The following is a 27,933-nucleotide window of genomic DNA, read 5'->3' on the forward strand; positions in this document are numbered from 1 at the left end:
ACTTTAGAGTCTGAACCTGAAATCTGCAAAGATAAGGAAGACAATCAAGCTGATCTTGAAGAAGGTCAACATTGTCAAGGGGGTTCTCTGAGAGATCAGAGATTTCTCCCTGCAACACAAAATAATAGAAAGTAAATCAAAACCACAACTTAACATGAAACTCTTGATGCAACCTCACTTGCAAAAACAATACAGTGCAACCTGAAAGGAACCAAATCTTGATGTGATAAAACTTTTCACAATCTCTGGTACAAATTCACTAAGCAGGCTTGGTGTGTCTCCCTTCAAATACGGCACAGATGAAACCAATCTAGACCACAGTCCAAGAAGGTAGTAAACACTACTGCTGGCCCACTGATCATGGGAAAAACCACAATCAGAAATTTCAGACAAACAGAGTTAAGATTAGTGATCAAAAGCTATTCTTGAACCCAGTAACAAGGGGTTGACCTGCCAAGACTGCAAAGATCTCAAAGTAAATTCGGCAACCAGACGTATCCAGTCCCCATAACTTTCCACATTGACAAGCTCCGATAACTGCAATAGCAGTATCAAAATCACAGAAAGAAGGCACATCAAACACATTGCAGGGATCAATAAAAGGAAGTTGAAACAAAATATTTTGACCTGGCCAGACTTGAGACAAATGGCAAATTCAGCAATGAGCATGCCAGTTAGAAGCAAACTTTAGATCAAGCAAAATATCCATGAATATATCCTAATGAAGGCTCTGATGTGGTTGACTGTTATTGAAGAAATAGTACTACCAACTTGTTCAGGTTATGGGCCTACAATTGGCTTACGAAACACAAGATTCTTCTTCTTTACACTCCATAACCACTAGCAGCTACTTATAAAATGAGGCAATTACTTATTCCTCGGTCACTGATCGATACATTATAAACTCATGCCGACTCTCAAACTTTGAGATCTGAGAAACTTAAGGTTGAGCAGGAATCTTACAGTTATAATTTGGAAAAATTGTACATATTGTAGCCTAAACTACCAACTCTACTGGAGCAAGAAGCTCTAAACCCCTTTGATGCCAAAGTTATGAAATGAGATTGTAACTGGTCCTAACTTAGCTAAACTTGGTAAGTGATTTAGTACAATAAAAATATCAACATACGGAATCAACGTGATCAAACGAACAATGAACTAACACAGAATAACACTATATTATTTGGTGTTCGTGTGAAAATCTTCTAACGACATCACATCTCCAAGCAGCTTACCAAGAATTTTAGACAAGGTTCAAACAGTGTAGAGAATTAAAAAATGATGGACAGTGTTATGAAAACATGATTATATGGGTAGCAAGAAGCGCTTATGCCCCGACCGTGGGGCCTTATGGGAAGAGTCAAGCCCAAAAGGAACAGCACATCCCTACTTCGAGTGCAACGTTGTACTGACTGATGTTATTATGTCTTTTATTTTTAATAAGAGGAAGTGAAAACAACATACTTCACTTCAAATGAAGTTCTTCAAGGTACAAACGTCATCTTTCTGGTACAGTTGTTACTGCACTAATCTTCAAGGACCCGCTTGACCACTACTCTAAAGCCATTGTATTTGTCAAGTGGGTCAACATGTATTATAGATAACCTTTTCTAACAACAATTAAGTTAAAAATACAAATAGTGAAATTTTACGATAAGTGGGTTGAGTGAATCCCCTTTGTTGAACGTAGATCCCCCTTGGCTTTAATATACTAACCTAATGAAACTTTCCTCTCTTCTCTTATTCACGACTCTAAGCAAACATGGACATACACAAAGGAAATTCCAAAGTTTACAAGATATAATGTCAAAACGCTATTCAGTTAAGAATGCATAATGAAGAAAGTGAAAAAACACCATCTTAGATTCATACATACATAGAAGTCATCTATGTACATCAACAATGCCTCAATTCAAAGCGAGTTAGGTCAGCAATATGAATCCTCACAAATGAATTTAAATCTATGTGGATGCCTAGCACTAACTTTTCATATTATCAAGAAAAAGAAGGTAAGGGAGCAGAGGCTTCAATTCATACCTGATAATTGACTTTAAAACGTCCAAGAAGCCGACAGAACTCATGATAATTATCGTGATGAGCCAGACCTGTTCCAGGAAGGGGGAATGGAGAATCGTTTCATCAGATTCTCTAGCAGAACATAAGAAATGAAACACTTTAAAACAGCATCCGCTTGCTCAACCTAATTGATGCTAAATCAATAGAAATCAACTTACGTTCATTTTCCTTTCTCCCACCCTCACCCCATATCAAAAGCTAGGAGAAAAATGTAACTCCCTCTGTCTCAATTTATGTGATAGTGTTTGACTGGACACGGCATTTAAGAAAGAAAGAAATAAAGAAAGGCTTTTCAAACTTGTAGTCTAAAACAAGTCATAGATATTTGTGAGGCTATATATCATCTCATCCAGGATAAAAGGAAAGTTTAAAGTTAAAGTGTTAATAAATATAGAAAGGTGTCATTCTTTTGCGGACGGAGGGAGTAACAAACTCAAAAGACCTACCTGATTTAGTAAGTCTACTTCATCCATTGATAATTACAAGTAAACAGAAAAATACAGTAGCATGATTGCATAAAATGAGACCTGCTGCTTTGTGCATGTTTATCGTTGACTTGTTATGGATATTTAATATTGTTAGTAATAGATTTCTTTTAAGAGCTTATTGACAGAAATTAGCAGTTCGATTGGCTTGTGTATCTGTTCGATTGGTGTGTTGTTTTGGGGTTTAACTCAAAGATGATATAACATCTTATTTTGGATGAATGGTGGAACCTTATTAACATAAGGCTTCCAGGGGATGCAACAGATACAAAAGAATGCTCCTAATTAAAACATGAGGAAAATCCTTAAATTTGCATAAACCCTTTTTCCAAAAATATTTGGTTGACGTATAGTGGTTGAAAAACTATTGCAACGGAAACTTTAAAGAATCAATATGATTTCAATTAGCCCCAATTTATCAAATTCAGACATAAACTTCCATTCTATTGACAACCACTTGTCAAGACTGGAAGGTTTTTCTCCAAACCAACCTCATAAAAGGGAGTTGGTGCTCTGCAACAGGTCCTTGTTCTGCTGGAAACTATATTAAGTTTATGCATCATCTCTATCTCAAAACCTGAATTCTATTCTTTTAATTTTAGAAAGACAACCTACCTGAATTCTATTCAACTATGAACTTCTTAAATCCCAATGAAACCTCCAAATTAAACAGGAAAATTGGCGCCGGAATAAAAGGGCGTCTTTTGAAGGTACTGAAATGACCTCATAAGTTACTAGAAAGCACATCTCCCATAGAGAGGCCAGTGCAGATATACCTTGGAGCCAGTGGTGCCTGAGAACCCATGCATACTGCGCACCCATGTTTTCAAATGAGTTCTTAGTTCACTGGATGAACTTTTGCCATAGGAAGATCGAGCCTCATTTAGAGCATTCTTTTGTATTTGTTTTCCCGTTCACAGGCAAGCGCCATTCTCTCATGTTTGTTTCCTTTTCCCCTTTGAATCTTTCTTCTCATCCTTTTTCCATGTCTTTTACCTGCTTTTCTTTCCAAAACCAAGCAGCCTTATAGCATGTTTGGCCAAGCTTCTTTTTGGCCAAAAGTGATTTTTTCCAACATTAAGATGCTTAGCCAAGCTTTTAGAAGGAAAAAATTATTTATGAGTAGAAACAGAAGCGGCTTTTGAGAAGCAGAAAAAAGTAGCTTCTTCCCATAAGCATTTTGGAGAAAATCACTTTTGAAAAAAATATACATAGAAGTATTTTTTAAAAACTTGGTCGAACAAGAATTGCTGCTCAAAAGTGCTTTTCAAATTAATTAGCAAAAAACAAACTGCTTCTCCCTAAAATTACTTTTTTTGAAAAGTACTTTTCAAAATAAGCTGATTTTAGAAGCTTGGCCAAACAGGCTAATCTCTTTCTTTTTTCTTTTTTTTAAATTTTTCCTTCTTGAAAAGGATTTAGCATCATACATTGATAATATATTTATTTTTTTAATAACGTAAATTGTATTAATCAAAAGGGAGAGAACTCCCGTGTACAGGAAGTATACCAAAGAGTAGAGAATTTACATCAGAACATGATTCTCTACAAAAGACGTTCAATCTTCTATACAAGTAGGGGCTATACAAGTGCACCAAAAAGCGATCAAAGATAAAAGACTATTTTTAAGATGTGAAAAAGGAGACTCAATCTGCTCAAAAGCTCTCCTATTTCTCTCCCCCCTCCCCCCCAAACTATCCACATGAGAGCTAACGGGGCAAACTTCCACGCCTTTTGCTTTCTTCTTCTACGGAAACCGGCCGAGCTATATAACATTTCCTTTACAGTGCTTGGCATCACCCATTGAACACCAAAAAAATTCAGGATTGCCCTCCACAAAGCCGAGGACACAGGGCAATGCAACAAAAGATGATCAACTTCTTCCCAGCTTTTACACATGTAGCACCAACTAACAAGCGTAATTCCTCTCTTTCGAAGATTTTCAGCAGTCAAGATCACTCCCTTCGCCGCTAGCCATGCAAAAAAACACACCTTCGTGGGCGCCTTAGGAATCCAAATCGAGGAGTAGGGAAAAGTGGCCTCATCTCTCACCAACATACTCTGGTAAAAGGACTTTACGGTAAACAAACCATCACCACGCAAACTCCATCTCCAAGAATCACAAGATGGCTGGGGCCTGTCTTGCCCATATAGCAGTGTCAACAAATCTTGGAGCTCTGCAATCTCCCAATCTTGCATGTTCCTTCTAAATGAGAGGTCTCATACTACCCCCCCCCCCTCCATGTTCCTTACGAATCTGTTGGACCATCAATTCCTTCTGGTTTGAAACTCTGAAGACGTGAGGGAAGGAGACCCTCAAAGTATCCTCTCCACACCACCTATGATTCCAAAAGCTGATTCTCCTCCCATCTCCCACTTTGTAAGTGATGTTGCCACTGAATGCTTCCCGATTCTTCATGATGATCCTCCACATGCCACGCCTGAAACGTGTTGTGATTGCCTTGGTCCTCCAACCCCCTTCCATGGAATCGTACTTTTCTACTATGACCTCCCTCCATAGGGCATGCTCTTCTACCCCGAATCTCCACAGCCACTTCCCCAATAAAGCTCTGTTGAATACCCTAAGATCTTTAACTCCAAGTCCACCCCACTTCTTTGGGGAAGTGACTGTCTGCCAATTCACTAGATGAAACTTTCTAGTTCCATCCGCCGCATCCCAAAGAAAATTCCTTTGAAGCCGCTCCAGTTTTTCTGTGATGCTCACCGGCGCTTGTAACAGGGACAAGTAATAGGTGGGCATACTTGATAAAGTGCTTTTAATAAGCACTTCCTTACCGCCTTTTGACAAGTACCTTTTCTGCCAGCCTGCTAATCTTTTTTCAACCCTTTCGATTACTGGATTCCAAACTGTAGTATCCTTATGCGACGCGCCCAATGGGAAACCCAGGTAAGTAGAGGGGAGGGAGCCACCTTATATCCGAGAACATAAGACAAAGCATCAATATTAGCAACCTTACCCACCGGGAAAATCTCATACTTGCGGAGGTTGATTTTGAGTCCTGATACTATCTAAAACCACTGCAGGACCTGCTACAGGTAGGTCAACTGATCCATATCGGCATTACAGAAAACCAGGGTGTCATCCGCAAAGAGCAAATGAGAGACTCTTCGGGCACTGAGCACCCCGATCAGAGCTGAGAATCCTCTCAAGAAGCCTCCGCCCACCGCACGATCCATCATTTTACTCAGAGTATCCATCACTAGAATGAATAGCATGGGGGATAGAGGGTCACCTTGCTTGAGACCCTAGAGCTGTCAAAGAAACCACAGTGCTGCCATTAACCAAGACAGAGAATCTAACTAAGGAAATGCAGAACTTGATTCATCCCTTCCATCTTGCCCCAAACCTCATCCGCATCATAATGAAATCCAGGAACTCCCAATTGACATGGTCGAAAGCCTTCTCAAGGTCCAACTTGAATAGTAAACCGGGTTCTCTATTTTTCCTTCTGGAGTCTACAAGTTCATTTGCCACCAAAGCAGCATCCAGGATCTGCCTACCTTCCACAAATGCATTCTGGGAGGACGAAACAGACACGTCAAGAACCTTCTTAAGTCTGTTGGAAAGCACTTTGGATATAATCTTGTAGATGCTTCCCACGAGACTAATAGGCATGTAGTCTCTACCACAAGATGCACCTTCTTTCTTAGGCATAATAGTAATAAAAGAAGCATTGATACTTCTCTCGAAAACACCATTCACATGGAAGTATTCAATGATTTCCATCAACTCCCCTTTGAAGGTGTCCCAACAGAGCTGGAAGAAGGCCGAGGAAAAACCATCAGGCCCCTGAGCCTTATCACCAGCACAACTCGACACAGCCTCGTGCACCTCCTCCTCCTCGAAAGCGCTTTCTAGCCACTCACTGTCTCCCTCCCCTATATGGTTGAACTCTATTCCCCCCAAAGTCGGCCTCCAACTAACTTCCTCTTTGTATAAGTTCTCATAAAACCCCACGCCCCTTTTACCTCCTCCTCAGTCCTCTCCCTCAATCCTCACCCCATCCACAACTAAGAACTCTATGAAATTTCTCCTTCGATTTCCAACCTCCACCCTGTGGAAACACTTGGTATTCGAATCCCCCTCCTTTAACCAAAGCACCCTCGATTTTTGCCGCCAACTAGTCTCCTCAGCTATTGCTAACGCGACTATTTCCTCTTAACCTCCCTCAATCTCGCTTTCTCAGATTCATGTAACTCCCTCGCCCCTTCCCCTCTTTCTAATTCCTCCAATTCATGCATAAGTTCCCTCATTTTAACCTCTATCCTCCCAAAAACCTCCTTATTCCACCTAATAATATCTCCCTTGAGCAATTTAAGTTTCTTCATAAGACGGAATGAAGATGTCCCTGAAACCCTGTAGCTTGTCCACCATTCTTTCACCTTGTCACTGAATCCTGGCACTTTCAACCACATGTTCTCGAATCGGAAGGGAGCATGCACCCCCCTCCCTCTGCATCCATCTAGCAAAATAGGCAAATGATCCGAAGTCAACCTAGGTAAAGGAATCTGCAGCACATTCGGCACCAGCTCATCTCATGAGGGTGATATCAGGAATCTATCAAGTCTAGACCTTGAGTTGGAATCCTCCGCCCTGGCCCAAGTAAACCTTTCCCCTGACAGAGGAAGGTTAATGAGAAAGTGATCATTGATGAAGTCACAAAACTCTTCCATGGCCCTTGAAATCAGATTACACCCTAATCTCTCCTCCGAGAATCTAATGGTGTTAAAGTCTCCCCCTAGAACCCATGGAATGTCCCATTCCCCCATCACAGTGGCCAGTTCCTCCCAGAAAGACACCTTGGACCCTTCTCCTACTGGTCCGTACACTCCTCCAAATCCCCACTCCACCCCACTTACTGTATCTTTGACAAGAGCTGCTAAAGAAAAAGCTCCCTTCTTAATCTCCTTTACCTCCAAGCTTCTATCATCCCACATTAATAGAATGCCCCCGACACTTCCTACTGCTGGGACCCAATCATATTTTACCAACTACCTCCCTAGACACTCCTCACAATCACATCCGACAAGACTTCCATTTTTGTCTCCCGAAAACAAACTACATTAACACCTCACTCTCTAACTCCCACTTTGATGATGACCCTTTTGTTTGGGTCATTCATCCCCCTCACATTCCATGAAAGAATCTTAACTTCCAGAAATAATACCCCCCTTTTCCCCACCACCCCTAGCCGAGCTCCCCACCTCCTTGTCACACACCCGACCCCTTCTCTAGTACACCACTACATCCCCTAAATTATTTTGCTTAACACCTTGACCCAATTCCCTCCCTGCACCATCATAAAGGGATTGTTGCTCAATATCCCTCAACAGCTCTAACACCCTATCTTCCTTCCCTTCAAAAGAAGCGCCTAAAAACTTCCCAAAGTTTAAAAGTTTATCCTCCATCCAGAAAGACATATCCCCTCCACTTCGTGACGAAATTGGGCAGGCGTCTTCTATATGTACCCCTTCCTTGCTCCTACCAGAGGAATACAAGACCATAGCATTGCTAGCAATAAGAACTTTAGGTGCCGAAAAGATCTCACCATTTCCTTGAGGGGCAACAACCTCTAAAATTAACAACCCGTTGCTATCGGAATGTCCAGAAACGCCAGTAGGGTAGCAGAAAGGAAGATAGCATGGGACCCTCGGCGGCATATTAACTGGAGATATTAGTCCGGCAGTAACATCAATTGGAGCATGCTCAACAATCTCCCTAGAAGAAGAAGCTTGAGGAGTAACCTCAGGTGAGGGGGCGATGGAGTTGGGTCCATCAGAGGGGGGAGGCTGTGGAATAACAGCACCATCTTTAGCCGGTGCGGCCCATGAAGCAGCGGCCATCCAAGAGGGGCGCAGGTCAGTAGAGCTTGGTGAAATGCCACTGTGAGAAGCACCATTGGCAGAAGAAGGAGTAATGACTTTTCCCATATGCATAGTAGCCTTAGAAGGCGCGTCTTGAAATAATTTGGGCCCCTTAGGATCAATAATAATAGAATTGGGAAAAGTTGTTGGGCCCATGCGAGGAGGCCCAGGCCTATACTTGCTGAAAACTTGCCCGGCCCTATGATAATTAGAAGAGGACCGACCCATTCTGCCTTTCCGGCCCGCATCACTAACCCATTCACGTCCTTTCCTCCTGTTGAAATTTTATCTTCCTCTCCCAAATTCAAACCTCCTATCTCTTCTCGATCTAACGTCTTATTCCAGCTTAGTCCAGTGATCCGGTGAGCCCTCCTTTCCCCTCAGAGACTGATTTCCCCTCCCATCCCTTCTATTTGACCTTCCCTTTTCTTCCGCCACTATCACAGGCATAAAGATAGGGCGAAATTCAGGGCTCAACTAAACCCTATAACTCAAGTAGCCATCCTCCACCACAGTGGAGACAGGGATTCTGCCCTCTTTCCTCACCACAATCTTCACTCGCGAGAGATCGTGTATGCTGCAAGTGACATCAATAAAACCCCCACAGATTTCCCCAATCTTCTTGAATAGGTCAAGACACCAAAAATGCACCGGGAGACCCACCATGTTGACCACCAATGTTTCGCCAGTGAAACGGGGGTCGAGACACCGATTGTGCTCCATCCACTTGTCTAGTTTTAAGAAGTTCCCATCGAACCACCTGTTTCCTCTGACAAGAATTTCTGAAGCTTGAGACTCATCAACAAATCGAAAGAGATATTGTGTGTCCCCCAATTGTGATATTTTCAGCCCGTCCTTGACGTTCCATGCCTCTGCTACCCAGTTCCTAACAGCCTCGGGAAAACCAACCCATTTGGAGAAAGACCCAATCAAACAAGATTCCAAGAAACCCTAACGCCTTAGAGTGTGCTCCTCGGACAACGAGAAGTGCGGCTCCTGCCCTACGTCAAGCTTTCGATGGCATCTTCCCCCAAGTTCTAGGGCTGGCCAAGAGGCAGCTTTGATGAAAGACATTTTCCAATTTTCTAGATTCTAGGGAGAAGTAGGAGTTTCTCTCTGTAGAGTCCATCATAACAAAACCAAAAACCTTGCTAGGGAGCTGACTGAAGAAGAGAAAGTGAGAGGAAGTAAAATCTGGCCGGAAAAAGCCACCTCCGTCGCTGGAAGATGTTTACATTATCACTATAATTTTACTGTTTTGACAGGTTACTTACCATTATTGGTTACCAATCAAATGGTTGTAGTGAGAAATTACCTATAGTTAACCTTCAAGCAACTTAATTTGATAATACTTACTTATATCTTTCAATTGTAAAGATTAAACTGTTTTGCAAAACCAATACGACCATTCTCCCATACCATTCATCAACTACCAAGCCCTAACATTAGTGACTTTCGAACATTAGCTTGGAAATTGCTAGAATCGCAAATTGGCAGTTGTGACTCATCCCTCTTCCGTCATCAGCAGTGGTACGTCCATCTTCTTAAAATCCTGGCTCTGTCTTTGAGAGAGGCCCTTCTTGAGGCAAGTGTTATGTCAACTAATTAGTTGTGATTTTGACGGCCAGCTTTGGTATTTGTAGATTAGCATCCTTGTTTCTAGATTAAAAAAATGAGCTTTTTCCTTAACTATGGTTATCCAAATCAGCTTGCGCGCACCTCAGTTATCCATCGGATACTTGCTACCTCCCATCAACACAAATAAATTATGTCTGCTAAGGCTTAGGCAAATTTGAAAGAAATCACTTAGAATTTTGCCTCTGCTGGGATTTGAATCCTGATCTTTAAGCTTTGTATACCACTTCATTAACCACTAGGTCACACCGTCGGTGCATAAAAAAGGAGCATTAAAATGACTGCCGGTACCAAGATTACAAATGAGCATCTTGTAGATCTAAGATGGAAGGGTAGGAAGCTAAATAAGGAGGAAAATTGCGATACTCGGAGGTGAAGGAGGAGTTAACAATGATGTAATAGCACAGGAGACTAGTTGGAGAAGAAAATTGAAAGCACTTTGGTTCAAATGTAGGCTACTCCAATAGAAAGTTACTCTACAGGTTGACAAAGTTACTCCATAGGTTGACAATAGCTAATAGAAGAAGGATGAAGGAACAATAGTGGACTATTATTCTAATTAATACAAAGAGGAGAGGAATTTGGACCTACTCCAAGTGCGAAAAAGTTTAGCCAAATAGTCTCATGGTCACCCAGTCAACGAAAGCACTTCCACTTTTCCAATAGCAGATCACCTATACTATTCATTTCGGTGATGGAATCAATAAGAAAGATGATGGATATAGCAGTTGTAGGCAGCTCTCTAAAGGATTCAATCCAGGCTTAAGGAGCAATGGAAATGCCAGAGTTTTTCATGTACTATTCACGGATGAGACCCAGAGAGGCAGAGATACTTCAGCTTTTCTACTTAAGATAGGTCCTAGTATAGTTTCAAGTGTTGTCGAGATTGAAAATCAATCCTCAAAAGTGCGAGACCATTCTGGTAAGAGGTGACCAACATTGAGCAATTAAAGAATTGGAGCACTCCCAACAACTTCCTAAAACTACCATAAGAGCATCAAACAACGACTCTTCGGCTTGAAATGTTGTGACTTGTGATTGAAAGAGTTGAGAAGAGATTAGCAGGGTGACAATATAGGTACTAGTCATAAAGGGGTAACGACATCATGATCAAAATCATATGATAAAGTGTTTCCATATATTACATGTCCTTCATGCCTACACCAAACAGCTATAACGGAGAAATTTCAACAAACTTTCTTGTGGAATATGAACAAAGGGACGAGAGAGCTTCATTTGGTAAGGTGAAAACGTTGTTACATTCCCTGATTTGGCACGAAGGCATCAAAGTAAGAGACTTGAAAGTTTTCACGGAGCTTTAGTTGGAAAGTAGCTGCGGATGTTTGGGAACAAGGAGAATGTATTATGGAGGACAATGACCGTGAACAAGTATGATATACTCAAAAGGGGTTTCAATAATTAGGGAGTTTGGAGAAGCATCATGAGGAATAGGACTTCACCAGAAATGTCACTTTCAACGTTGGCAACGGAAACTCAAATAGGGTCAGCTTTTTGAAGCACAAATGGAGGTGTGAAGAAACTTTAAGGACTCATTTGGATGGATGGATTGAATAAAATCATGATATAAAATTTGATATTATTTTATCAAGTGTTTGGTTAGTCTTTTAAGTCGTGCATCACTAATCCCGGGACAATTTAGTACACTAATTTGTGTATTACTTTATACCAAATGTAACATCGAAAGACAATACACGGATTAAACACCAAAAGACAAAACAACCCTTTATCTTTTCCTCAAATTCATCATCGACACCCTTTTAATTTTAATAAGGCTAAAAATAACTCCATATTATAAATTTTACCCTATATATTTAGTACAAAGAGCCAAACACCCAAATAAAAAATAATCTCATCATTGTTAATCCCAACATTATTATTTATTACTACTATTTTTTCTTTTACTTTAGTTACCTTATTATTTTTCTGTCAATACATTAGGGCCGTTTGGTTGAGAAGCAAGTTATGTGGATTAGTTGTGTCCGGATTAGTAATGCATGAATTATAACGTAGGAATTATAATACAAGAAATTAGAATACAGGGATTTAATTAATAATTGTCTAACCTATATGTATTGATCAATTATATGTTAAACAACAACAACAACCCAGTAAAATCCCACTAGTGGGGTCTGGGGAGGGTAGTGTGTACGCAAACCTTACCCTACCCCGAATGAGTAGAGAGGCTGTTTCTGAAAGACTCTCGGCTCAAGAAAAGAAAAAGACAAAAGGAGATAATATTAGTATCACTACAGAAATCATATGAAGAATAGGAACAACATGCAATCCAGAAGAAAGATGCAAAGCATAAGCGATAGCTAGTAAATATGTCCTGCACTGAAAAACGAAATAGTAAATAAAATAATAAATAAATAAAAACCTACCAGACTAGTCTCACAAAGATACGAAGGCAAGGCTCAACTACCTCCTAACCTATAACCCTAATACTCGACCTCCACATCTTCCTATCAAGTGTCATGTCCTCAGAAATCTGAAGCCTCGCCATATCCTGCCTAATCACCTCTCCCCAATATTTCTTAGGCCGCCCTCTACCTCTTCTCGTGTCCTCCACGACCAGCCCCTCGCACCTCCTTACAAGAGCATCTGGGCTTCTCCTCTGAACATGCCCGAACCATCTGAGTCTCGCTTCCCGCATCTTGTCATCAATAGGAACCACGAGCACCTTCTCCCGAATATCAACATTCCTAATCTTATCCATCCTAGTGTTCCCGCACATCCACCTCAACATCCTCATTTCTGCTACTCTCATCTTCTGGATATGTAAGTTCTTAACAGGCCAACACTCAGTCCCATACATCATGGCCAGTCTAACCACCGCTTTATAAAACGTACCTTTGAGTAGTGGTGGCACTCTCTTGTCACACAGGACTCCATATGCTAACCTTCACTTCATCCATCCTACCCCAATACAGTGTGTGACATCCTCGTCTATCTCCCCTCCCCCATGGATAACCGACCCCAAGTACTTGAAGCTACCTCTACTTGGGATAACTTGTGATTCAAGCCTCACATCCACGCCCACTTGCCCCGGCTCAGTGCTAAACTTACACTCCATGTATTCTGTCTTCGTCCTGCTCAGCTTGAAACCCTTAGACTCAAGGGTATGTCGCCAAACCTCCAGCCTCTCGTCGACAATTATATGTTAAAAATCACCTAGAATATCCCAAATAGAGACATCATCCTTGAGCAGATTAGCCAACTTTTAAGGTTCTCTTTTTTCCTTCAACTTCTTTTAGTGAGGTACATGGTGGATAAGTACAGAAAGGTCACTTTAGAATATTAATAAAAATCATACTTTTTTGTTTAACCTACTTGTTATCTATATCTATCTTTATAAATCTAGCTACCTATATGTCTGGTATTCTAAAAGCACCGAACTTTTATGCGATATATATTCTCTTTTTTTGCCTTTAGGAAAATATTTCACATTAGACAATGTTATCGTTTAGTTTTGAGGATTGTGTATGACTTTTAAGTTACCTGAAGTTTTGGCCATTAAATATTTTCTTAATTATTTGAACTATATAGAAACTTCAAATATTCAGGAATTAAAATCGGGTAAGATGGTTAGCTATAAAGCTTGACTTTATGGTACGTTCATTCTTTATTTACAAATTACAATTAGCAATCAAAACTCAAAATTCAATTTTCACACTTTATTTATCTATCAATATTTATACAATTACACAAGCAGGAAACTTCAACACAAAATATTGATAGACTTTCTTACTCTTCGTAAGTAAATTCGATATTCGACAAAACTCTAGATTTTTAGGACTTCATTATTTAGTTTATTCGTTGTTTGGCCTTTAATTGTTTCTTCCTTTGTTGCGTTAACTAAATCGTATTATTATTCACCGTTTTCAAGAATTTACATTTTTTTTAATTTTAATTTCATCACACAATCATATTATTTAATGCTAATATTCAGGTAATTTTCTTAAAATTATATACTCACTGACATAGGGTACACGCGCAAAGCGCGTACCCTAAAACTAGTCCTGCTAAAACAAGAATCAAATTACTAGGAAATATGAAATAAGAAATCCTAATCTATAACAAAAGAAATCTTAATCTTGAATAGATTCTTAAACTTATTAAATTTCTTGAAATTCTTGGGCCTCAATTGGATTAAGGCTAATTAGCTTAAGCATTTTAAATTTGTGGCCCAATGGTCCAAATCTATTAGCACCTTCGTGAGCCCAATAAGCCTCCATTATTGTAAAAAAAAAACATGGTCTCTATTTGTGCTTCTCTAGCATCACGATTTGAGCTTGTATGTTCATCAAGTGGCGTTGCTCATTGGATGTAAATACACACTGATATATGAAAAGAAGCCTTTTCTTCTAAAAGCTTCATGATATCATAGTCATTGCTATTTTTAGGTGAGTTTTCTCCCTCGGTAGGGTTCCATATAAGTATCAAGAGGTCGAGTTTTTCCTCCCTCCTTCATTGTCATTGCCATAACAGCGACGGTTTGCGTCGAACATTCAAACCGTTTATTTTTTGGCAAATACTATTACCACCACATGGTTTCTAAGCCTCAGGCGACCAAATCCCAGAAAGTTGTTCCGGCAAAATCACAGTCACGCGTCGTCACGTGCCTGTTGAAGTTTCAGCGCGGCAACGCCCCAGATCGACGCGCCGTCACGTGAAGACTTTTTCGGCCACCTTCTGAAGCAGATTTTTTCACCTTGGAATTCGTCCAATTGTTCCAACCCTACCCACCAAGTTTCAGAAATTTCTAAACATCAAAGGTCATTTTCTGGCGTATCAGATCCTTTGTTTTTCAACTCTGAAAAACAGGTTAGTTGGCTCTTGAGATACTAAAAGAAATTTCTCTTTGGTTGAAGACATGGACTTTATTTGTTCATGCTATGGCGGATACAAAGGCGGTAGATATTAACTCTCTTTCAAAAGTCAGTGTTGTGAAACTAGATGGGGCTAGCACATATCTTGCTTGGTTAAGATCATGTTTGAGTTTTATTAAGTCTAGAATATTGCTTGATTATATTTCTTGGAAAAAAGAAAAAGAAAAACTGATTCTAACTATGGTCAATGGGATTCTGATAATTCCCTTTTTATGCATGGCTTTCGAATACTATACACTTCCGAATTTCTAAGCAATATTTATTGCTTGATACTGGCGAAAAGATCTCGAATTCAACCAAGCGCACTTACTAGAGGTGGGCATCGGTCGGTTCGGTTCGGTTGTGAATGTTATCAATTCATCATATCAGTTATCGGTTTATAAATATACTAAACCGATAACCGAACCGATAAGATATCGATTATCGGGTATCGGTTAGTCGGTTATCGATCCTTATCGGTTCGATTATCGGTTTACTCGATAAGAATAAAAACTATCCAACAAATTCATGTTTTTATCATGAAATCATGATCATACTATTAAGAGAAAGGAATTGATTTTTTGCTCTTAAGAAAAGACGGATTAAATTTCAACTTAGAAAATAAAATTTCTTTGCATTTGAAAATCCCAATAAATGATCTCAATTTTCAAAGTTATAAGTTAATAGGAGTAAGGGATAAACCATTCAACAATCTAATCTCACTAACTATCCCACGACGGGCGGGCATAATTCACAGAAAAATAATAAAATCCTAATCTTATAAATACTAAAGAATAAGTGCAACAAAAGAAACAAATAGAAAAACTAAAAATCTTAACAATTAATTCTCTAAAGTTTAAAACTAAAAATCTTAACTGAAAAATTAAAATGAGAAATTCAGAAAAGTTTAAAACTTACTCTAAGGATTAAGGCCAGAAGATGAAGAGTAACTACCGAGAGAATAGAGAGAATGAGAGAATGAAGCCATAAGGTGGTTTTATATACTTAATGGGTAAAATTATAATTTTGTTAAAGCTTATTGGGCTATCGGTTAAACTGTTAATAAAATTGGGCAAACCGAGATCCGAACTGATAACCCATTAGTCAAATAACATTAAACTGTTATCGAACTATTTACCCAATGACCCGACACTGATAACCCAATAGCATTTTATCGATTCGGGTTATCGGTTATACCCGATATATGCCCAGCCCTAGCTCTTAATCTCACGAGGGAAATGATGCGCAGATCTTTGAAATTCGAAATAAAATTTATGTCATTGATTACTATTCCGAGTTAAATGGGTTATGGCAAGAAAATGTCTACTACCAGGATCTCCAAATGATGTGTACTGATGATGTAGTTCTTTTTCAAAAATTGATTGCTAAGAAAAGGGTATACGATTTTCTAGCAGATATGAACCAAAAGTACAGCCAAATCAAGGTTTAAGTTCTTGTAAAATGCTTTTCCTTCTCTTGAGGATGTTCAAGAGGAAAAAAGTCGACGAGGGGTCATGCTTTATTTAGCATCAACCAAGAAGTGTGGGTTAACTGCGTCTCATGAGCAACCAAAGGCATTCATTTATGATAAAGATCACTTGAACTGTGATTATTGTGGCAAGCCAAGGCATATAAAAGAAACATGTTGGAAACTACATGCTAGACCAACCAAGGTAGTGGAAGGAAACGTGTAGGTCCATCACGAGGTCAGGCTAATATTGCAATAAATGTAGAGACATACTGAAAACCGTTTCTGGAGAAGCTGTCTTCAGACGAAGTTCAGCATCGACACCATCTCCTAGACAAACTTGACTCTTCTAATGGTGACACTTCCAATTACGTGTTGTCAGTTATTGCCTTTAATGCTCATCTTAATTCTTGGATTATTGATTCTGGTGCGAATAGACACATGATAGGTTCGTCCAAAGGCTTTCAAAACTATTCTCCAAGCTTTTGCAAATCCTAAATAGAAGCAAGCTATAATTGAAGAAATGAAGGCCTTGTAAAATAATAAGACTTGGGAACTTGTCACTTCACCGCCAGATAAGAAGTTGGTTGATTGCAAATGAGTCTTCATTGTGAAATAGAAAGTTGATGGGTCGATTGAAAGATTCAAAGCAAGATTGATGGCTACAGGATTCACTCGAACTTATGTAGTGGATTTATCAAGAGACATTTTCTCCTGTTGCTAAAATAAATACTATGAGAATTCTTTTGTCTTGTGCAACTAATCTTGATTGGGACGTAAAACAGTTTGATGTAAAGAATACATTTCTTCAGGGAGACTTAGAAAAAGAGGTATATATGGATATTCCTCCTGGATTTGACACGGAACAAAGTCAAGGAAAGGTGTGCAGACTAAAGAAATCCTTGTACGGATCGAAGCAATCCCCTACAGCATGATTTGACAGATTCTGTAAAGCGATAATCTCCTTCGGTTATCAACAAAGAAATTGTCATACCCTCTTCATAAGACATCAAAAGGGTAAACTCACTTTCTCCGTTTATGTGAGAAGAGATGACCCGATTGAAGAAGTTATTGGCATAGGAATTTGAGATCAAGAATCTAAGAAAATTGGAATACTTCTTGGGAATTGAGGTTGCTAAATCAAAAAGAGAAATCTTTATCTCTCAAAGAAAGTATATTCTAGATCTCTTAAAAGAAACTAGTACAACATGTTGCAGACCAACAAAATCGCCCATTTAAAGCAATCACAAGTTACAAACAGGAGCTGGAGAGTCAGTTGATAAGGAGAGATATGAGAGGTTGGTTAGAAGAATCATTTATCCCTCACACTAGACCAGACATAACATATTCTGTCAGTTTGGTGAGTCATTTCATGCATGATCCATGAGATCCTCATATGCAAGTTGTCTTTCACATTTTGCGGTATCTGAAGTCTGCTATGGGAAAGGTCTGCTTTTCTCCAAACATGGCCACTTCCAGGTAGAAGCCGTTACAGATGCAAATTGGGTTGGATATCTAAGTGATAGAAGATCTAGAACTTGATTACTTGGAGAAGCAAGAAGCAAAGTGTAGTTACTTGATCAAGAAAAGGCAGAATATAGAGCTCGGGCCCAGGGTGTCTGTGAACGTTTGTGCTACATAAGCTATTAAAGGAATAGAGATTGTCCGAAAAGAGAAAGTTTCCCTGTATTGTGCTAATAAGGCTACAATCAGTATACCTCATAACCACGTTCAGCATGATCGAACGAAAAATGTTGAAATCGATCGACACTTCATCAAAGAAAAGATCATAACTGGCATCTTGAGTTTGCTTCATGTATGATCTGAAAAACGGCTAACTGATGTATTTACAAAAGGCTGCAACAAACAAACCTTTTGAGAGGGAGTGCTTACTAGCTTGATTGTAGGAGCCTTAATTGTAGGAGATTTGTTTTCTTATTCAAATTGATCTGCTGTAATTTTGTAATTGATTGTAACTGATTTCTTTTCCTTAATTAGTCATAGGACCTCCGGTATAAGTAGTCTTGCTCTTTGTATGTAAATACACACTCATATATAAAAAGATGCCTTTTCTTCTTCTAAAATCTTCAATACGCGATGAGGAGAAGATGCAAATCACCTTCTAATGCACGACTGGTTCGCTATCCATATGTGGTAGACATCCTTAACTTGTTAAAATAAGACATGCCAATTTCAGTGAGGATGTGATGCACAATTGGGCATTCAAAAGGGAAGCAGGAGAAGTACCTGGATTGCAGCTCCCCTAGGGAAAGGAATACAAGAATTTTTTTAGGGGAAATGTGACTTTGTACATATCAGGGCCATGCCTTTTATTTTTAATAAAATTGGAGCACCCAAGAAATTCATGTTAGTACAGATGACATGTGTCATTTTCAACGAACTATATCTAGTAGGTTCCCATGTTAGGCATTCTATAGATGGGGATTCTAACACCAAAAGAGACATTTGCCTCGAAATGGATTCAAGACGGAAAAGCATAGTGGAAGTTTGATTTTAGGCTTTTGGAGGTCTAATATAGACAAGAGGGGTTGCTCTGATGGTAAGCAACCCCCACTTCCAACCGAGAGGTTGTGAGTTCGAGTCTCCCCAAGAGCAAGGTGGGAAGTTCTTGGGGGGAAGGATGCCGGGGGTCTATTTGGAAACAGTCTCTCTACCCTAGGGTAGGGGTAAGGTCTGCGTACACACTACCTCCCCAGACCCCACTAAGTGGGATTATACTGGGTTGTTGTTGTTGGAGGTCTAATATAGCTATCCTCTGGCAAAACCATGACAAATAGGTGCAAATTCAATGGCCAGGCAGAGTTAGATATGATATTATCACCCTAGATTTACAACAAAAAAATACTACAACAACAACAAAATCAGTATATTCCCACAAGTGAGGTCTGGGAGAGTAATGCGTACGCAGGCCTTACCCCTACCTAGTGAAGGTAGAGAGGTTATTTCCAATAGACCATCGGCTTAGAAAGAGTGACAAAAAGAAGAAGACGAGGGGGTAAGAAGAAGAAGAAGAAAGAAAAAAAAAGGGGGGGGGGGGGGGGGGTATTACTAGTACTAAACACTAACAACAGGAAATACGATAATAGAAGCGAACTAAATCACACGACGAAGTAACGATCTACTTAAGAATATGTAGGAACCTGACTGCTACTAAAGTAACTGGTAAAAAAAGGAGAAACTTACAACTACCTACTAACCCTCTACCCTAATTCTCGACCCTCATACCTTCCTATCAAGGGTCATGTCCTCAGTAAGCTGAAGCCTGAAGCCGCGACATATCATGTCTAATCACCTCTCCCCAATACTTCTTTGGCCTATCTCGACCTCTTCTCAAACCCGTCATGGTCAGCCTCTCACATCTCCTGATAGGAGCATCAATGCTTCTCCTCTATACGTGCCTAAACCATTTCAGCCTCGACTCCAGCATTTTGTCCTCCACGAAGGCCACTCCCACTTTGTCCCGAATAGCTTCATTCCTAATCTTATCTCTCCTGGTATACCCACTCATCCATCTCAACATCCTCATTCATGCTACTTTCATTTTCTGCACATGTGAGTTCTTAATTGGCCAATACTCCGCCCATATAGCATAGTCGGTCGGACCCCACTTTGTATAATTTACCATTAAGTCTTGGCGGCACATTCTAATCACATAAAACGCCAGATGCAAGCCTCCATTTCATCCATCCCGCTCCCATACGATGTGCGATATCCTCGTCAATCTCTTTGTTACCCTGGATAATAGACCCGAGATACTTGAATTTACCTTTCTTGGGGATAACTTGAGTATCAAGCTTCACATCCACGTGTGACTCCTGAGCCCCGTCACTGAATTTGCACTCTAAGTATTCTATTTTAATCCTGCTCAACTTGAAACCTTTAGACTCTAAGGTCTGCCTCCATACCTCCAACCTTGAGTTGACCCCACTTCACGTCTCGTCGATCAACACTATATTGTCGGCAAATAGCATGCACCATGGCATTTCCCCTGTATGTGCCACGCTAGCACATCCATCGTCAAGGCTAATAAAAACGGGCTAAGAGTCGATCCCTGGTGCAGCCCCATCACAACTAGAAAGTGCTCTGAGTCCCCTCCCACCGTCCTCACCCGACTCTTAGCACCATCGTACATATCCTTAATCACCCTAGTGTACGCTACCGAAACGCTGCTAACCTCCAGACACCTCCACAAAACTTCCCTCGGCACTTTCTCGTATGCCTTTTCAAGGTCGATAAACACCATATGCAAGTCTTTTTTCCTTTTCCTATACTGCTCCACTAATCTCCTCACCAGATGAATAGCTTCCACAGTCGAGCGCCCTGGCACGAATCCGAACTGGTTCTCGGAAATAGACACGCTCTCCTCATCCTGACTTCCACCACCCTCTCCCAAGTCTTTATAGTGTGGGTCAACAGTTTTATACCCCTATAATTATTACAATTTTAGATACCACACTTGTTCTTGTACAATGGAACCATCGTACTCCACCTCCATTCCTCGGACATCATTTTTGTCTTAAAAATGACATTAAACAACCCAGTGAGCCACACCATGCTTGCTCGACCCGCGTTCTTCCAAAACTCCACTGGAATTTCGTCTGGCCCCGTCGCTATGCCCCTACTCATCTTGCGCATATCCCCTTCCACCTCCACCTTAATACGCCTACAATACCCAAAATCTCGCAGACTCTCGGGGTGCTCCAACTCACCCAACACAATACTTTTGTCCCCCTCCTCATTTTGCTATATTGCTATAACAAAAATATAGTACAAAATATAAATTTGATATAAAGCCACTCTTAGAAAGAAATAATTTAATAACAAGAAGGGAAATAGAAAAATACCATAAAACCACGTGGAGAAATGACAGAAAATATAGAGGCAAATCTTGATCTTCAAAGTTATAAATATAAAGCCCATAAAACTAACACCATCTGCTATGGTTAAGATGGCTATAAAAACAACCAGAATATTTAAAGCAAAATATTTAAGATACAACGATCTTATTCACCTTTCCCAGTTTGCATAATGTCTTTGGTTCCTGTCATCAAGTGTGCTAAGTATTTCACTCTAGAAGTGTCATTTGTAAACAGTGATCTCCTCACTGAAGCCAGCCGGATTAAACACTCCAATGCCTGAACAAAATTAAACTTGTTACACTAGTCAATTTACTGCTACAAGATTGGGAAATTGAATTGTGGACTGAAAAGAGAATCTTGATAGTAGTTTAGCAACTCGACTTTATTGTTCAAGTCACTTGTCAGATGAATGTAGTAGTAAACCATTACAAGAAAAAAGATGAGACATACATATAATTAATTAAGCCTGTGAACAAGTGAAATTAGCAAACCCATTTTCTTTTGGTATTGATCAAAGGAGTGATTTCCAAAATAGTTCAACAATCATTCGAAGGATTAAAATGATAATTTGCTTAAAAAGCTTAACATAAACAACAATAGTAACACCAATATAGCATTTACATGTTTCCAGCAGAACTAAAAGAATTAGTGGTCGCCGCAAAAGGGACATGCACATTCAAAGTTTACTTTTTCCAAAGCAGAGTGACAAAATTAGCTCCTGAAAAAGTTCAAAGTCCCAGCCATTATAGACTAGCAACTGGAGATTTGATAACAGAATACTTTTATCATGGTTTCAGAGCAAGCTAAATAATCATAACATTGAAGCAAAAATACACTTGAAGGCACCGGAAACAGTATGATACTGACCTCCTTTGAAATGTTAGGCTTATTGATCTCATAATAGTCAAAAAAAATCTGCACCGTCGATGGGTCCTCCAGGACTTGCTTCCACGAAGATGGGATCTGCAACAATGTTAAGTGAGCAATATGATATTTGCAGATAGGTTAGACAGCTTGATAAATGCATGTTACAGAAGATAAAAACACCTGGATTGTGCTAAAATCGTCCGAACTTTCATCAACCGTTGTTCCCATAAAGTCGAATGATAAACATTTTAGTGACAGAGCAAGAGCCAGTTCTTGTAGTTTGCCGCTAACCGCATTCTCAGAAATTGCAACTGCATATTAACAATAAGCAACAATAGTGAGATAAGTAAATTAAAGAGATTTATACACCACGTGGCAGCTAAAAATAAATAAATCAAACTAGCCCCACTGTTGTTGCTATTATCTGTTTATTGCTTCATTATCACTGTTCTTGAGGCGGGGTCTACCGGAGAGGTATGATCTGCGTATACATTACCCTCCACAGGCCACACTTGTGGGATCCCACTGGGTTTGTCATTATTGTTGTTGTCTTCTGCTGTAAATCATCGATATCTACTTAAATTGGACTAATATTTCTGGTTCAAGCCTTTTGAGTGATCCTGGGAAGGACAAATCATTTGAGATCTCATGGGTTCAAATTGTTCGCTGGGAGGAATGCTGGGGGGGTTTCTCTTTTCATAGGCAAGTCATTTTTGGCTAGAAGGTGTTGGATAAATTATAGGGCTAGCGGCTGTTATACTTTTTTGCCAAGAAGCCAACTTTGTCAAAATCCCTAAATTAAATACACATAGCAACGTCAAACATCAGAATTACGATTGTATCTGATGAAGCATTACCGTCATTTTTCAGCTGGGCCATTGATGTCAAGGATATTTGGAATACTTGAAGAAGTGATTGATCTCTGTAGGAGCAAGCCACCCTACGATGCTGCGCTGATGGCAATCCAGGACTGGGCTGGATACAAGAAAACGTATAGCTGTATGAACGGGCTGATTAAAAGAACCTAAATCAATTTATAAGGTTAATCTATCCATTATTAGGTCCATATCAGACCCCTTGAAATCAGAAAAATAGTACCTAGTTATAAAATTGCAAAATTAGCAACAAAAATACACTCTTCAACTCATTATACTAAAGCAAACTCCAATATAATGATCTCAAGAGTTGCCTGAATTAAACCAGGAGCTGGACTGAAAAGATAACAGTTAATAGGATACAACCATATAATTTGACAGCAAGAGGAAGAATAATTTAATACTATATTGATGTCAAAATCTAGGGACTGTCACATGTTTTAACATATCAGATTGCAAATGAATCAATATAAGAAAGTCGCAAGAATAATGAATATTTTTTATGTATATGCACAACCCATTAGGAGAATAGGGCACACTAAATGAAAGGGTAAAACACAACATTTTAGGATATGTCATTCAGTAACAACATATTTATATGAATTTACAACTCCCGCAGTTGAAACCTCGCATGGTGTCTCCTTTACTAGCTTCCCTTTTTGGATTTCATCCACATCGTTTTGGAAAGTCATAAAAGAACTAAGCCTTATGAAAAGACTAACCTGATTCATCTCTGACACAAGTTGATTCAATATCTTCAAACCAATTGCATAACGAGATGCTGTCTGAGGCATACATCATACATCACGAAAAACAAACAATTAGAGATTCATTTACCAAATTGGCAAATACAGTGGTGCAAGATATAGCAAACTTACAGAAAAGAAGGAAAAATAAACACGGGAGTGGGATCAAATGGCAAGATAAAGGGATCCTTTGGACTATCAATGAAAGGTGTAGCATTGATATTTGGAATTCTAGATGGATCCCCAACACTCCATGTCTAAGAAATTCCATTCAAGGGCCTCTCAATATGACCGACCACAATTTAAAAAATTAGAGAACTAACGCATTTTTTCTAACTTGTCTTTTGACCTTTCCTGTTGTATTACTGATAACATTAGCACTTTAAATCTCTCCCAACACGCTACTACTTCCGACGTCCCTATTTTGGTCCCTTAGTAGCAATGGCAAGTTTAGTATAAAATCATGTTACACTCTCGTTGTTGGTCGGGAGGACAATGACATAGATTTTACATGGATTTGGCATCTCAACTGCCCTAACAAGATAAAATTTCTCCTACAGAGATGTTTTCACGATAGATCTTATCTTAGCCATATTTGTATGAATATTGACGTTGTTTGTGCAATGTGCAAAACTGAGGATGAGACCATTATGCATACTTTCTTTAATTGTCCTATAACTGATGCATTCGGGAAGAATTTAGGTATTATTCACCTCTCAGCCAATGGTATAACTCACTGGCTTTTCATAATAAAAAACTTGAAATCTTACGTTGAATCACAATTCTTATCTGGGAGGATCTTTTCCCATTTGTTATCTGGAATATCTGGATGAATAGAAACAATAACCATCATAATAATACTAACTATGTTCTATCCTCTAAGATTGTTTTTTAGCAGGCAACGAAATACAAACTCCTCACGGTCAAGGAGTCAAACCCAAATATTTAAAAAAAATGGCATTCCCCCCCCCCGGTACAAACTTAATAAAAATGGGGCATCCAATGCTAAGAAGTTGTGTTGTGATATAGGTGAGGTAATTTGTAACAGCTTGGGAGATTGGGTTGTTGGTTTCTATAATTACACACATGCAGCATCACCTCTCCAAGCTAAACTAATAGCTCTGAAACATGGCCTTCAACTGGCATGGGATCTCCAACTGAAACCCTTGGAAATCGAAACAAAGTCAACCGATGTGCTCAAATGTCTTGATCATGGTTATCCAACATAGTGACTGCAGGTGGTTGATGCTCCGACTAGAGAAGGTGGTGGTCAGGCATAGTTTCAGGGAAGGAAATCAAGTGTTGCGCGTTTTAGCAAAGGAAGCTTCCAAGCAGTCCAACCTAAACCAAGTCAAAGAATTTTGCTCTTCCACCTCCTTTTGTTGAAACTAGGTTTTTGGAAGATAGAGGTGGAACTTCTTTTGTCATAGTACTTTCAAAAAAATATATGTACTAAGTTGGATGAGCTTGGCAATCCAAATGTCCTAAGTGGCATCTCTATGGCACGTAATATGACTAGTTTAAGTACTCCAATTTCTCAAAGAAAAGAAGATCGTTGAAGGCTCACTTGTTTCAAAAAAATACGTGTAGATTTATGGTCTTGTTACAATAACACATTCTCTTTAGTTACTTAGATTACATCTGTTAGATTGCTTATTTCTTTTACAGCAAAGCACCACTGAACACTTCCTCAATTGGATATTAAGAATGGATTTTTGCATAATATACTAGTCACATCTGATTGATTGCTTATTCCTCTCGCAATAATGCGGCACTAACTATACATCGACTGGATCTTAAGAATGTTATTTTGATAAGTATTATTCACACTAAAAGTCAAGCACACAGCTATTGCTAGATCATTAATAAACTATTTGGGTCCATATGAAAAATGGACCCCTGTAAAAAGAAAGGGAAAATTACCATACAAAAATAACTTCTATCATCTTATTTTTCTCATACCAGCATTCCATTTTACACCATAGTGCCAACCGATCTAAGCATCCATATTTTAGAATCCGAACAATAGTAACTACAACAACAACAACCCTTTTGTTCCTTTTCTTACATAAAGTCTAGCAAATACAAGATGGGATAGTTCTCCGATTTTGTTCGGCACTTTGTTCCCTGAACAAAGCCACCAGCAACTAAAAGCACTTTGTTCCTTGGCATTACTCAATGAACCCCAAATGTAATACGAAATAGATACCAAAGTTGCCCGCAGTGAGAATATTTGATTGCTGCTTTGTGTCCTCGTAGGGGGCTGGATATTTTTTTTTGATAAAGTAAATTATATTAATCAAAAGGGAGAAAACTCCTGTATACAAGCATACCAAAAAGTAGAGAATTTACATCAGAACATGATTCTCTATAAATGACGTCCAATCTTCTATACAAGTAGGGGCTATATGAGTGCACCAAAAAGCGATCAAAGATAAAAGACTATTCTTAAGATATGAAAAAGGAGACTCAATCCCCTCAAAAGCTCTCCTATTTCTCTCCCCCAAACTATCCACATGTGAGCTAACGGGGCGAACTCCAACGCCTTTTGCTTTCTTCTTCTACGAAAATCGACTCAGCTATATAACATTTCCTTTACAATGCTTGGCATCACCCATTGAACACCAAAAAGATTCAGGATTGCCCTGCACAAACCCGAGGACACAAGGCAATGCAACAAAATATGATCAACTTCTTCCCCAGAGCTTTTACACATGTAGCACCAACTAACAAGTGTAATTCCTCTCTTTCGCAGATTTTCAGCAATCAAGATCACTCCTCTCGCCGCTAGCCATGCAAAAAAGCACACCTTCGTGGGCGCCTTAGGAATCCAAATCGAGGAGTATGAAAAAGTGACCTCCTCTCTCACTAACATACTCTGGTAAAAGGACTTTATGGTGAACAAACCATCGCCACGCAACCCCTATCTCCAAGAATCACAAGATGGTTGGGGTCTATCTTGCCCATAGAGCAGCGCCAACAAATCTTGGAGCTCCGCAATCTCCCAATCTTGCATGTTCCTTCAAAATGAGATGTCCTATACTACCCCCCCCCCCTTCATGCTCCTTCCGAATCTGTTGAACCATCAATTCCTTCTGGATTGATACTCTGAAGACGTGGGGAAAGATGAGGGGGGGCTGGATATTAAGAATGCCTTTTGCATGATGAACAATTCTGGAGAACAAGGTTTGGCAGGTCTAGTTTAGTGGTCCAACAGTTTGTGAAGACTTGAAGCTAAGCTGATAATATTTTTTTCATTAAGATGGTAACGATAAATAATTATCTGGTTGTCTAAGTTGATGTTACTATAACAGACAATGGCCATAAAGTCATTTCTTAACTCAAATAGCATTTATACAACGATTTCCAGCCCAAAGATTTGAAAAAGTGAAATACATAAATGACCCTTTAAGTTGTCCTCAACGATCAGGCAGGCGCCTCGACCGGCCCTTTTACCATTTTGATACTTCAAGTGGCTATCAAGAGTATCAAATAAATACCCGGCCTAATCCACCTACCTCGCGAATGACACACGGTCTGAAACGCACGTTGCCTACCCATCAAGTAAATTAGACTTTTATTTTTTTAGAATTAATTTGAAGTAGGCCCCAAAATTCCAACATCTTCCAAGAGAACCATTTATGCTACCATCAACGCCATTATCCCCGCCTTCGCCACCACAGTGGTTGTCAAACCTTTGTAAGATGCACATTAGCACTTAGCAAAACAAATTTTTCCAGCAGATTAAAGCGAATCATCAACCAAAAAATTGTTAAACTCATAACTCATGAAATCTCAACAGAATTACTCCATCCATCCATTTTAGAAACAACTGAAACCCAGTTGCTTGAATCAAGTAATCAATTGGACACCAATTCAAGAAAATTTACCCAAAAAATTAGAATACTCCAGAAAGAATAATACTTTAAAACCCAAGTTCTGAATCAATAAAATAAGAGAGAGGACTGAAGACGAAATGATAGAGAAATAGACGTCGTCGGAGCAGCCGAGGTGGTCATTAATGTTATAGCTACTAAGTGTCGACTTTGTCAATATTGACGTGGATGAGCTCTCAAATGTAGCATAAGGAGATGAAGAGAGAGAAAGAAGGTTGCCGGAAAGGACC

General features: G+C 39.4%; 1 protein-coding gene across 2 annotated transcripts in view; it reads right to left on the reverse strand.

Annotated features, from left to right (window-relative positions):
* LOC104210249 (uncharacterized) overlaps positions 1 to 27,933 on the reverse strand; it is a 61,511-nt gene that overhangs the window by 25,883 nt on the left and 7,695 nt on the right. For both annotated transcript variants that reach the window (XM_009759105.1, XM_070156003.1), the window contains exons 4-12: positions 23,784 to 23,846; positions 23,044 to 23,161; positions 22,367 to 22,497; positions 22,187 to 22,282; positions 21,472 to 21,595; positions 2,038 to 2,105; positions 451 to 537; positions 202 to 354; positions 17 to 109 (exon numbers count right to left, since the gene is read on the reverse strand). In XM_009759105.1, coding sequence (XP_009757407.1) covers positions 17 to 109; positions 202 to 354; positions 451 to 537; positions 2,038 to 2,105; positions 21,472 to 21,595; positions 22,187 to 22,282; positions 22,367 to 22,497; positions 23,044 to 23,161; positions 23,784 to 23,846 — 933 coding nt within the window. The remainder of the gene's footprint in view (positions 1 to 16; positions 110 to 201; positions 355 to 450; positions 538 to 2,037; positions 2,106 to 21,471; positions 21,596 to 22,186; positions 22,283 to 22,366; positions 22,498 to 23,043; positions 23,162 to 23,783; positions 23,847 to 27,933) is intronic.

Source organism: Nicotiana sylvestris, chromosome 9 (assembly GCF_000393655.2).
Source record: "Nicotiana sylvestris chromosome 9, ASM39365v2, whole genome shotgun sequence".
In the NCBI taxonomy this organism is placed as follows: Eukaryota; Viridiplantae; Streptophyta; class Magnoliopsida; order Solanales; family Solanaceae; genus Nicotiana; species Nicotiana sylvestris.